This window comes from Tachyglossus aculeatus, chromosome 12 (assembly GCF_015852505.1).
Source record: "Tachyglossus aculeatus isolate mTacAcu1 chromosome 12, mTacAcu1.pri, whole genome shotgun sequence".
In the NCBI taxonomy this organism is placed as follows: Eukaryota; Metazoa; Chordata; class Mammalia; order Monotremata; family Tachyglossidae; genus Tachyglossus; species Tachyglossus aculeatus.
In genome coordinates this window covers 37,438,757-37,452,607 of record NC_052077.1, presented here as the reverse complement: position 1 = coordinate 37,452,607, position 13,851 = coordinate 37,438,757, and the positions used below count along the sequence as shown (strand labels likewise).

Sequence of the window (13,851 nt, the reverse complement as noted above, 5' to 3'; positions counted from 1 at the left end):
TGGGACGGGAACTGTGCTCAACCTGATTAATTCGCATCTACCCCAGCGCTTGGAATATGTAAACTCTTAACAAATACCGTAGTAATGATAGTGATAATAATCTGATTATCTTGTATCTGCCCAGTGCTTAGTACAGCGCTTGGTACATAGTAAGAACTTCATAAATACTCTTGTCTGTAGACTGGTAGCTCATTGTGGGCAGGGAATGTTTCTGATTATTGTTGCACTGAACTCTCCTAAATGCTTAGTGCAGTGCTGTGCACATAGTAAGCACTCAATAAGCATGATTGAATGAATAATAATGACAATGGTAATGATAATGATAATATTAATCTCTCAGTGTCTCTCACCACTAGATTTGGATTTCCTCCATCTAAACTGTTGGGTAGGGTCTGTCTCTATATGTTGCCAACTTGTACTTCCCAAGCGCTTAGTACAGTGCTTTGCACACGGTAAGCGCTCAATAAATATGATTGAATGAATGAATGAATGAACACTGTGGAACACATACCTCCTAGAAGCCCATCTAGGGCACATTTAGCAGAGAAAACCTCCAAGTTCCATTTTTCCAGTGCCTGTGGAATGCTCACTCTCTCCTTAAAAGGAGAATGTCTCCCTTAGTTACGGAACTCCAAAGGATAGCATCCCTTGCATGACATGGCTAATTTATAACACAAAAATAAAATAATCCCTGTGGTTTATATTACTGGGATCTACAGAGTTACACGGGTTTTAAATTCTCTCCAGAGTCTGGGCCAGTAATCTTTTTCCTGGGCATGCACGCCCACTGACAGATAGATGGAATGAACTCCAATTAAAGCATCTGAAGCAGGGTGGCCTAGTGGAAAGAGCAGGGGACTGGAAGTCAGAGTTCCTGGGTTTTAATCTTGGCTCTGTCATTTACCTATTGTGTGTGACCTTTTTTTATCAGTTGAGGGCTAACTAGGTGCTGAGAACTGTACTAAACATTTGGGAACAGACGGTACAACATTCCCTGCTCACAGCGAGCTTACGGTCTAGAGGGAGAGACCTTGGGGAAGTCACTTCACTTCTCTGTACCTCAGTTCCCTCTTCTGTAAAATGGGAATTCAATGACTGTTCTTCCTACCTGTTAGAGTGGGAGCCCCATGTAGGACATGATTATCTTGTGTCTACCCCAGAGTTTAGTTCAGTGATTGGCACCTAATATGCGCTAAACGAATACAGGGTCAATTCAGAAGTCAAACGAATACATTTAATTTCAACACGTCATTCCAAATCCACCTTTTAGGGAATCCATCAAATACTACTATTTTTCTTTTATTTGATTTATTTTTTTTTATTAGTTAAGTGCTTACTATTTGCCAGGCTCAGTTCTAAGCACTGGGGTAGATACAAGTTAATCAGGGTGGACACAGCCCGTGTCCCACATAGGGCTCACAGTCTTATTCTTCATTTTACAGATGAGTGAACTGAGGCCTAGAGAAGTTAAGTGACTTGACCAGGGTCACACAGCAGACATGTCAGAGCCGAGATTAGAACCCAGGTCCTTCTGACTCCCAAGCCCGTGCTTTAACCTGAGTGATCTCCCTTCTTCCCCCAGACTGATCCCCCTCCTTCCTCTCCCCCTCCCCATCCCCCCCGCCCTACCTCCTTTCCCTCCCCACAGCACCTGTATATATGTTTGTACAGATTTATTACTGTATTTATTTGACTTGTACATATTTACTATTCTATTTATTTTATTTTGTTAGTATGTTTTGTTGTCTGTCTCCCCCTTCTAGACTGTGAGCCCGCTGTTGGGTAGGGACCGTCTCTATATGTTGCCAACTTGGACTTCCCAAGCGCTTAGTACAGTGGTCTGCACACAGTAAGCGCTCAGTAAATACGATTGAATGAATGAATGAATGAATGTTTACTGCGTGCACAGCCCTGTACTAAGTGTTTGGGAGACTGCAAGATAACAGAGTTGGTAGACACATTCTCTACACACAAGGATCTTAGAATCATTTTAATAAACAAATTACAGATATGTACTTAAATGCTGTGGGGCTGAGGGAGGGGTGAATAAATAGAGCAAATCAGGGTGATGCAGAAGGGAGTGAGAGAAGAGGAAAGGACGGCTGAGTCAGGGAAGGCCTCTTGGAGGAGACGTGCCTTCAATAAGGCTTTGAAAGGGGGGAAGAGTAATTGTCGGATTTGAGGAGGAAGGGCGTTCCAGGCCACAGGCAGGATGAGAGGGAGAGGTTGGTGGCAAGATAGATGACACAAGATACAGTGAGAAGTTTAGCATTAGAGGAGCAAAGTGGTTGGCCTATGTGGGAGTAGCAAATCGGAGAGGCAAGAGAGGAGGGGACAAGGTGGTAGAGTGCTTGCAAGCCAATGTAAGTAGCATTTTTCCCCCCATACCTAGTTCTCACAGCTGGGAGCTGCCTCTATTGACGTGCGTTCATTATGGTCTTGGCACCTCCCTGGATGCTAGACAGACTTCCTTCTGCATGTCCTGTCACAGAAAAAAGTGAGCTTCCTTAACTGGCCCTCTTGCCCCATAGCCGCTGCGGCTCTGGTTAAAGAACAGGGACAGGGAAAAGCCCCAGGTTCTTCGGACTGCCACTCTCAAGTCAACTTGCCCACTCTACCTCACTCTCATCTTTTCTGCCGTTTCCCCCAGCCTGCAGCCCCTTCCCTCTGCAAGTCCAGCGGACCAAGGCGCTTTCCACATCCAGAGCCCTCCTGAAATCTCAAGGCAGTCAGTCAGTCGTATTTATTGACCGCTTACTGTGAGCAGAGCCTGTACTGAGCGCTTTGGAGAGTGCACTGTAAAAATAATAATAATAGTAATTGTTAAGCACTTACTATGTGCCAGGCACGGTTGAGTTGGTAGACACGTTCCCTGCCCACCATGAGTTTACAATCTGGAGATGAGCTTACAGTCTAGAGGTGAATTTACTCTGTCTTACCTCCTTCCCTTCCCCACAGCACCTGTATATATGTATATATGTTTGCACATATTTATTACTCTATTTATTTTACTTGTACATATCTATTCTATTTATTTTATTTTGTTAGTATGTTTGGTTTTGTTCTCTGTCTCCCCCTTTTAGACTGTGAGCCCACTGCTGGGTAGGGACCGTCTCTATATGTTGCCAACTTGTACTTCCCAAGCGCTTAGTACAGTCCTCTGCGCACAATAGGCGCTCAATAAATACGATTGATGATGATGATGATGAGAAGCAGCGTGGCCTGGTGGCTAGAGCATGGGCCTTGGAGTCAGGAGGACCTGGGTTCTAATCCTGGTTGTGCCAGGTGTCTGCTGTATTACCATGGGCGAGTCGCATTGCTTCATCCATAAAACGGGGATTAAGAGCGTGAGCCCCATGTGGAACAGGGACTGCATCCAACCTGATTGACTTGTATCTAATCCAGCCCTTGGAATAGTGCTTGGCACAACGTAAGCGCTTAACAAGTACCATAGTTATCGTTAATTTTTCCGGTTGGCTGAGCCAGGATGACATCTCTCAGTCAGAATGACTTAGCACGGTTGAACAATATAATGGGCATTCAGCATTAATCGTTGATTCCCACCAAAACTGCTAGTTCCTCTTTCAGAGAAACTGAACAAGGAAGAAGTGGTTGAAGGGAAAATGTTACTGAGACAAGTCCAACTGGAAATATTTAACAGACTGGGCTAATAATAGCTAGTCACTATTATTAGTCAACCTTAAGTCTTTACCCATCCACGCAAGGTATTGCAGTTTTTGTAGAAGAGATTTCCCCAGATTTGCTGGATTCTCATTCTATTGCCTGCCCTGAAGAGAGAACAGAAAGCTCTGAAGAATGTTTGGGCTCTTTCAAGAAAATTTTTTGGTTAGCCTGCCCAATTTTCAGTGAGGATGATGATGATGATGATGATGATGATGAAGGTGACTGTGGTACTTGTCAAGCGGTTACTACGTTCCAGGCGTTGTGCTAAGTACTAGGGTAAATACAGTACAGGTCAGACACAGTGTCTATTCCTCATGGGGTTTAGAGTCTAAGTGGGAGAATGATATTTAATCGTCATGAGACCTTGGTCAAGTCACTTAACTTCTCTGTGTCTCAGTTTCCTCATCTGTAAATTGGGGATAGACTATGAGCCCCAAGTAGGAAAGGGACTGTGTTCAACCTGATTAGCTTGTGTCTATCCCAGAGCTTAATACATTGGCTGGCACCTAGTAAGCGCTTAACAGATACTATGAAAAAAAATCTCCATTTTACAGATGTGGAAACTGAGAAGCTGAGCAGTTTAGTGATTTGCCCAAAGTCACATGGCTGTGAAGAGGAGGAGGCAGGATTAGAACCCAGATCTCCTGACTCTTGAGCCTGGGTTTTTCCCACTAGATCACACTGCTTCTAGACTGTGAGCCCACTGTTGGGTAGGGACTGTCTCTATATGTTGCCAACTTGTACTTCCCAAGCGCTTAGTACAGTGCTCTGCACACAGTAAGCGCTCAATAAATACGATTGATTGATTGATTGCTTCTCTATGATACCCATAGGCAAGTAAATGCCAGCAGATTTCCTTTTACACATCAACAGAGCACAGAAAAGTTGAACACAATCATCACTTTGAATTTTGATCAACAAAATTGACATGCCACGTTAATTTCTGAAGATTAGGTTTTCATTTGTTCTGCTTGCTGTGGGACCTTGGACAAGTCACTTACCTTCTCTTTGCCTCAGACTTTTCATCTGTAAAATGGAGATAAAATAACATGTTCTCCCTTCTTCTTTGACTGGGAGCCTCATATGGTCAGAGACTGTATCTGATCTGATTATCATGTGCTGGGGAATCAGAAGGTCATGGGTTCTAATCCCAGTTCTGCCACTTGTCTTTTGTGTGACCTTAGGCAAATCGCTTCACTTCTCTGTGCCTTGGTTACCCCATCTGCAAAATGGGGATTGAGACTGTGAGCCCCACATGGGGTCAGGACTGTGTCTAACCCAGTTTGCTTTTATCCACCCCGCCACTCAGTACAGTGCTTGGCACATAGTAAGTTCTTAATGTATCCCATAATTATTATTATTACTATTACTATCTCAGATCTGCCTGAGCACTTAGAACAGTGCTTGGCACGTAGTAAGGGCATAAAAAATACCGCTGTCATTACAAAGTAGCGTGGCTCAGTGGCAAGAGCCCGGGCTTTGGAGTCAGAGGTCATGGGTTCAAATTCCGGCTCCGCCCATTGTCAGCTGTGTGACTTTGGGCAAGTCACTTCACTTCTTTGGGCCTCAGTTCCCTCATCTGTAAAATGGGGATTAAGACTGTGAACCCCACCGAGGGACAACCTGATTGCCTTGTAACCTCCCCAGTGCTTAGAACAGTGCTTTGCACATAGTAAACGCTTAATACATTTCATCATTATTATTATTATTAAAGTAGTAGTAGTATTGATATTTACTACTGAATCCAATGCAGTGTACTAAACTCTAGAGAGCAAAAACAGAAACAGACTAACCAGATGTGTCCCCTGCCCACAAGGAGGGGAGACAGATGGAAAAATATTCCCATACAGTGGAATAGGAAACATAGAAACTTGAATCCTAAGTGCTCAATTAAATACACTTATGGACACAAGTGCTGACTTCATTTTGAACCAGCTTCCATATCTGGAACCTCAGCAGGTTAGTAGAAAGCCACAGTTCTTCTAAATCCACCTCAACCCATTGTAGACCATAGACCAACCAGTCAGTGGTATTTCCTGAGCGTGTCTTGAATGCAAGGCTCTGGACAAAGTGCCACAGAAGCAAGAAACCCATTTCTTGCCCTTGAGGAGCTGACAGTCGAATGGTTAAGGAGGGGGTTATTGGCCGTTTCCAGTCCAGTGGTGAGAACCTCCCTGGATCCACCATATAGTCAGTCATTTCCAGTCAGCCGGAGTCCAGGTTATGTGGCTCAGTGGAAACAGCCTGGGTTTTGGAGTCAGAGGTCATGGGTTCAAATCCTGGCTCCACCAATTGTCAGCTGTGTGACTTTGGGCAAGTCACTTAAGTCCTCTGTGTCTCAGTTACCTCATCTGTAAAAATGGGGATTAAGACTGTGAGCCCCCCGTGGGACAACCTGATCACCTTGTAACCTCCCCAGTGCTTAGAACAGTGCTTTGCACATAGTAAGCACTTAATAAATGCCATCATTTATTATTATTATGACTCTTTCCCATAAGTGGGCTGTCTCCCAGGACACCCTCTGCTCCACCAGCATATGTGACAGAGACAGTGGGTAGAGGGTCTCCGTCAGGGGCCTGGCTGGGACATTTTGCTAATTTTAATTCTATTCGTTCTGACAACCTTGACACCTGTCTACCTGTTTTGTTTTGTTGTCTGTCTTCCCATTCTAGACAGTGAGCCTGTTGTTGGGTAGGGACCATCTCTGTGTGTTGCTGACTTTTACTTCCCAAGTGCTTAGTACAGTGCTCTGCACACAGTAAGCACTCAATAAATACGATTGAATGAATGAATGAACTTCCCACTTGTCCAATCTTGGCTATGCTCATGACCTAAAGGAAGACCATTCGGAATCACCATGGTGTAGTGGAAAGAGCACGGCTTACTCCTTCCTACTCCACATCCCACTTGCCCAATCTTGGCTATGCTCATGACCTAAAGAAAGACCATTCGGAATCACCATGGTGTAGTGGAAAGAGCCCGGCTTACACCTTCTTACTCCAAGACCTGGGTTCTAATCTCGGCTCTACCGCTTTCCTGCTGTGCGACCTCGGGCCAGTCACTTCGCTTCTCTGGGGCTCAGTTACCTCATCTGTAAAATGGGGATCGAAACCGTGAGCCCCATGAGGGACAGAGACTGTCCAACTCGATTTGCTGGTATCCACCCCGTGCCTGGCATATAGTAAGAGCATAACAAATACCATCATCATCATCATCATTATTATTATTATTAAGTTACCCTTTTCACCCACACTGAAGAGCCCAGAAGCAAAACAGATTGAGTTTCTTGGAATGTGTCTCTTGGGTTTTACAGGGCTCATGCCTGCCGCCCACCAGCCCGTATACAGTGCTTCGAAACACGGCATCATTGGCTTCACGCGATCTGCAGCGGTGAGTGCAAACGGCCAAAGACGGGCCGTCGCCCTACGTGGTTTCCTCTAACCAAAAGACCCAGCCTTGGGGCCTCCTGGGTCCGTGGCTGAATGGTAAACCAGAAGGTGGGGGGGGTGGAAGGGGAAGGTGAAATTCCTCAATAACCCGGGCCCTGGCAAGTAGGACTGTAGGCCCGCTGCTTATTTATTCATAGAGCTATTGACAGTTGACATCGAGTACATGGTTCACCTCCCTTATCCTCAGCTTTTTCTCCAGAATGCAAAACCCACTCCCTTAATTCAGAGCCCTCCCTCTTCCCTCTCTGTTTGTTGGAGGAAAGAAAAACGTTAAGGTGAAAACAAGTCATAGAAGCGGCAGTGAAGATCTTTAAGATTTCGCAGGAGCTCCAGACAGAAAAAAATAAGGATTACTTTCAGAATAATAATAATAGCATTTGTGGTATTTGTTTAGTGCTTATTATGTGACAAGCACCATACTAAACTCTGGGCTTGAGGCCAGATGATCAGGTCAGACGCAGTCCCTGCCCTATGTGGGGCTCACAGCCTAAGCAGGAAGGAGAACAGATCCGGACTACCCATTTTACAGAGGAGAAGATCAAACCATCCATAGTCCACAGTGTAAATGTGGATTGAGACTGTGAGCCCCATGTGAGACAGGAACTGTGTCCAACCCGATTTGCTTGTATTCATTCAGTCGTATTTATTGAGCGCATACTGTGTGCAGAGCACTGTACTAGGTGCTTGGGGAGTACAATTCAGCAACAAATAGAGACAATCCCTAACCACAAAGGGCACGCAATCTCTACCCCATTACTTAGTACAATGCCAGGCACATAATAATAATAATAATGGCATTTATTAAGTGCTTACTATGTGCAAAGCACTGTTCTAAGCCCTGGGGAGGTTACAAGGTGATCAAGTTGTCCCACGGGGGGCTCACAGTCTTAATCCCTCATTTTACAGATGAGGTAACTGAGGCACAGAGAAGTTAAGTGACTTGCCCAAAGTCACACAGCTGACAATTGGCAGAGCCTGGATTTGAACCCATGACCTCTGACTCCAAAGCCCGGGCTCTTTCCACTAAGTGCTTAACAAATACCACAATTATTATTAGTAGTAATTAGGGAATTCCCCAGCGCAGATAACCTGCATCCCTTCACCAGCCCTTCATGAGCAATATGATAGTTTCCAAACAGGATGTTTCAGATGAGGCCCATGCAAACCTCATCGTGTTCAGTGTTGCCATGTCTCCAGCCGAGTGCCCTTTGACCCCCGCCGTTCTCTTTTGCAGATAGCTGCCAAGTGTGCCAACAGCGGAGTGCGACTAAATGCCATCTGCCCCGGCTTCGTGAACACCCCCATCCTCGAGTCCATCGAAAAGGAAGAGAATATGGGACAATATATTGAATACAAAGATAAAATCAAAGACATGATGAAATTCTACGGCGTGTTGGAGTAAGTAAACTATGTCCATTTCCCCTCTGATGAGGTACGATCCTTCTCATTCATTCATTCAGTTCATTCAGTTGTATTTATTGAGTGCTCCCTGTGTGCAAAGCACTGTAGTGAGCTCTTGGGAGAGTACAATACAACAATAAATAGACACATTCCTTGCCCACAACAAGCTTACAATCTGGGGCGTGGGTGGAGGATTCGAGGGGGAGGCGTACACCTTGTAGCCTTTGATATGACATGGACAGGACCCGAGCAAGTGGATGGTTCAGGAATCATTGGGGAACTTATAATAATAATAATATTATAACAATAATAATAATGGTATTTGTTAAGTGCTGACTATGTGCCAAGCACTGTTCTAAGCTCTGGAGGGGATACAAGGTAATTAGGTTGTCCCGTGTGGGGCTCACAGTCTTAACCCCCATTTTACAGATGAGGTAACTGAGGAACAGAGAAGTTAAATGACTTGCCCAAAGTCACACAGCTGACAAATGGCAGAGCCGGGATTAGAACCCATGACCTCTGACTCCCAAGCCCGTGTTCTTTCCACTGAGCCATGCTGCTTCTCTATCAGACCAGTTATACCTCCATAGACTGGGTTTGTTCATCTAATTCATTCATACATTCACTCGTATTTATTGAGTGCTTACTGTGTGCAGAGCACTGTATTAAGCACTTGGGAAGTACAAGTCGGCAACATATAGAGACAGTCCCTACCCAGCAACGGGCTCACAAAAGCGATGGAGAATCGAGTTTAATCTGAGTCATCTCTGGGTACCACACTGTTTCATTCATTCATTCAGTTGTATTTCTGGTGTGCTTACCGTGTGCAGAGCACTGTGCTAAGCACTTGGGAGAGTACAATACAACACTACAACAATACAACAATGAGAAGCAGCATGGTTCAGTAGGAAAGAGCCCGGGCTTTGGAGTCAGAGGTCATGGGTTCGAATCCCGGCTCCGCCAACTGTCAGCTGTGTGACTTTGGGCAAGTCACTTCACTTCTCTGGGCCTCAGTTCCCTCATCTGGAAAATGGGGATTAAATCTGTGAGCCCCACGAGGGACAACCCGATCACCTTGTAACCTCCCCAGTGCTTAGAACAGTGCTTTGCACATAGTAAGCGCTTAATAAATGCCATTAAAAAATAAAAAATAAATAAACAGACAAATTCCCTGTCCACAATGAGCTTACAGTCTAGAGAGAGATAGAGTCTAGAATACTTGGTATCTCAAGTGCTTAAGAAAGATTATTATTTCCCTGCCCACAATGAGCTTACAGTCTAGAGAGAGATAGAGTCTAGAATACTTGGTATCTCAAGTGCTTAAGAAATATTATTATTTTCATAGAGCGCACAATATCTCAATCAGTAATTTTCTTACAGGAGGCTTACTGGGCATAAGGGAACAATGATTGTAGGTCAGAGATAGGGAGGTCCAAGTCTGATGTATGAAATACCCCAGAAGGATCTGTCTGTTTTTGGTTTTTTAATGGTATTTGTTAAGCACTTAATACGTGCCAGGGAAGGTACTAAATGATGGAGTAGATGAAAGATAATCAAGTTGGACACAGTCCATGTTCCACATGGTGCTCACCATCTTAATCCGATTTTATAGATGAGGTCACTGAGACGCAGAGAAGTGAAGTGACTTGCCCAAGGTCTGTTTTCTGAAGGCTTACTCTCACTATCCTGCCTTGAGAAAACTTTAGTATCAAATAATAGTATTTATCATCATCATCAATCGTATTTATTGAGCGCTTACTGTGTGCAGAGCACTGTACTAAGCGCTTGGGAAGTACAAGTTGGCAACATATAGAGACAGTCCCTACCCAATAGTGGGCTCACAGTCTAAAATAATAGTATTTATCAAGAACTTAAGAAGTCCCAAGCCCTGTAGTTGAGATGAGTCAATCAGAAAGGGCACAGTCCTGTTCTCACACCATTTTAGATGTAGGGAAAACATGAAGCCCAGAGAGTCTCAATGACTTGCCCAGAGACACACAGCAGACCCCTTGCAGATCTGAAACTGAACCCCAGGCTTTTTGACTTCCATCCCATGCTCTTTCCACTAGGACATCCTGCCTTGTGTGAGGAGATGAGCCAAAATCAAGTTGTTGGTTTTTCTAATGGTATCTATTAAGCGATTATTATGTGTCAAACACCGGTCTAAGTGCTGGGGTAAATACAAGATAAGCAGGTTGGAGAAATTATCTGTCTCACAAAGGGCTCACAGTCTAAGTTGGAGGGAAAACAGGTATTTTGTCCCTATTTTAGAGATGAGGTAACTGTGAGCCACTGTGAGCCCCATGTGGGACAACCTGATCACCTTCTTTCTCCCCCAGGGCTTAGAACAGTGCTTTGAACATAGTAAGTGCTTAACAAATGCCATCATTATTATTATTATTATTATTATTATTATTATTATTATTATTATTATTATTATTATTATTATTAAGATAGGGAAGCAATATGGCCTAGTGGGAAATATGGCCCAGAGAAATTAAGTGACTTACCCAAGGTCACATAGCAATCAAATGGCGGAGCCAGGAGTGGAATCTAGGTGCTTTCATTCATTCAATCATATTTATTGAGCCCTTACTTTGTGCAGAGCACTGTACTAAGCGCTTGGAAAGGACAATTTGGCAACAATTACTAGGAGTCCTTCTGAATCCTAGGCCCATGCTCTATCTACTAGGCCTTGCTGCTTCTTCTGGGGGCTAGAGAAGCAGCGTGGCTCAGTGGAAGGAGCCCGGGCTTTGGAGTCAGAGGTCATGGGTTCAAATCCTGGCTCTACCAATTTTCAGCTCTGTGACTTTGGGCAAGTCATTCTCTGTGCCTCAGTTCCCTCATCTGTAAAATGAGGACTAAGACTGTGAGCCCCACGTAGGACAACCTTATCACCTTGTATCCTCCCAGCGCTCAGAACAGTGCATTGCACATAGTAAGCACTTAACAAATATTATTATTATTATTATTAGACACTATACCATCAGATCAGATCCAGTCTCTATTCGACTTGTGACTCTATTTCCATTTGGCCTCCACAGACCGAGGGAGAAGGGCTCTCTGTACAGGCAGTGAGTGAAGAGAACCCCTTGGCTGGGGGGAAAGTCCATTTAGTTCAAGTCAGTGGTATTTATTGAATGCCTTTTGCAGACTAAGCTTTGGAGAGCTCAGCATCAGCAAAACACACACCACGTGCCGTCACAGAGCTTACAGTCTTAATGAAGGAGACAGGCAAAAGTGAGAAGCAGCATGGCCTAGTGGGAAGAGCACCGGCCTGGGAATCAGAAGGAAGTGGGTTCTAAAGCTGACTCTGCCATGTGTCTGCTGTTGTGACCTTGGCTAGTCGCCTCACCTCTCTGGGCCTCGGTTTCCTCTTCTGCAATGTGGGGGTTCGTAACTTCCTTAGGCTGTGAGCCCCATGTGGGACAGGAACCGTGTCTGACATGATTACCTTCCATCTACCTCAGCGCTTAGTATTCGGGAAGTGCTTAACAAATACCACAGTCTACCCCAATAATTCAGGGCAGGACCAAAATGAGGATTAGTGTAGGCTACTCCAATCCTTCCAGATTCAACTGATTACACCTATTTGCCTTCCAGCCCTTCCATCATCGCCAAGGGACTGATAACCATCATTGAGGATGATACTTTGAATGGCGCCGTGATGAAGATCACAACCTCTCAGGGGATTCACTTCCAGCACTATGACACGTTGCCTTTTCAGTCCAAAAGTCTGTAAGGCGTCTAACAGCGATGGCTTCATCCAGCTGCCGGCTTCCAAAGGATTTTGCCGGTTGAAGCCTTTTCTGAAAAACACGGAGAGATGACATTTTCCTAGAGTGCGCAATATCTCAATCAGTAATTTTCTTCCGGGAGATTTATTGGGCATAGGGTGATCAGTGATGCTAGATCAGAGATGAGAAGGTCAAAGTTTGATGCACGGAACATCCCAGATGGGTCTGTCTGGTTTCCGAAGGTTCGGTCTCACCATCCTGCCAGTAGAAAAGCTGCGTTCAGCCAGTCAATCAGTCCATCAAGAGTACTTATTGAGCGCTTATTGCGTGTACTAAGTGCTTGGAAGAGTACAATGGAAGACACAATCCCTGCCCACGAGGAGCCTTCGATCCAGTGGAGGAGTTTACACACAAGCATAAAATGGCTTTCGGAGTGGTGATTTTTTTTTAAGATACTTGAATCTTAGTCCTATAATATATATATGTATATATATCCACAACATATTCCTCCCTCCCAAAGGCGTAATTCTGAACAAAACCCTTTTATTACCAAGCCAAGAATGATGACTCGTTCACGCGTTTGAGCCGTCCTATCAACAACTGCGCGGGAATACTATTTTGTACTGCGTCACTCCATGGCTCCACAGAGTTTATTCCCCTCATCTGGATGGGGTCCCTCAGGCCTCAGAGACTGAAGGATGGGCAGTGGGAGGAAAAACAGGGCTCTCAAAGCAACTGCCTACCCAGCGGATACATTTCCTTCCTTCCTGAGTAGCAGCGTGGCTCAGTGGAAAGAGCATGGGCTTTGGAGTCGGAGGTCATGGGTTCAAATCCCGGCTCCGCCAACTGTCAGCTGTGTGACTTTGGGCAAGTCACTTCACTTCTCTGTGCCTCAGTTACCTCATCTGGAAAATGGGGATTAAGACTGTGAGCCCCCTGTGGGACAACCTGATCACCTTGTAACCGCCCCAAGCACGTAGAACAGTGCTTTGCACATAGTAAGCGCTTAACAAATACCATCATTGTCATTACTATTATTACTATTCTGAGGATCAAGACGGTTCTTCCCTCTCTGGCCTCACATCATCCACAACCCATCGTCCATTGATGTCTGCCGGTACACTCTGTACCTTCGTGGATCTTTGAAGACTCTTTGACAAGCTCCGTCTTCGGCTGAGAGAGAGAGAGTAAAGGGGGCAGAAAGGTTCTCCAAAAGAGGGTGTCTACTCGGGGAGGTCATTCATCTTTCCAGCGTCCTTCTGATGCACCGTCGATTCCCAGGGGCCTGACTTTCATCAGGATTTGGAAGCTCCTACTGCTCTACAGCTCCTACACGCTCTATAATCTCCGCTCTTCCAGAACCGAAACTCATTTCATCAGTGACAAACACCATCTGGGTGCTGAAAGCCGTAACGCTTTGACAGCCTCGAGAGCCATGGCATCTGACCTAATTTGTCTCGAGTTTCATTTCGATAAATGATGCTGGACCCCTCGAGGCATGGTGGGGAGGCTCTAGATCGGAAAGGGCCGATCCCCTCATCTATGGGGAAGTGAGAGTTGAAGTGGGTTCTGAGCCTCAG

General features: G+C 45.1%; 1 protein-coding gene across 1 annotated transcript in view; it reads left to right on the top strand.

The window, feature by feature from the left end:
• HPGD (15-hydroxyprostaglandin dehydrogenase) overlaps nt 1–13,101 on the top strand; it is a 45,702-nt gene extending 32,601 nt beyond the window's left edge. Inside the window, exons 5-7 of the mRNA XM_038755147.1 lie at nt 6,998–7,074; nt 8,368–8,531; nt 12,138–13,101. Coding sequence (XP_038611075.1) covers nt 6,998–7,074; nt 8,368–8,531; nt 12,138–12,276 — 380 coding nt within the window. The 3' untranslated portion in view covers nt 12,277–13,101. The remainder of the gene's footprint in view (nt 1–6,997; nt 7,075–8,367; nt 8,532–12,137) is intronic.
• Nucleotides 13,102–13,851: the final 750 nt, after the last annotated feature.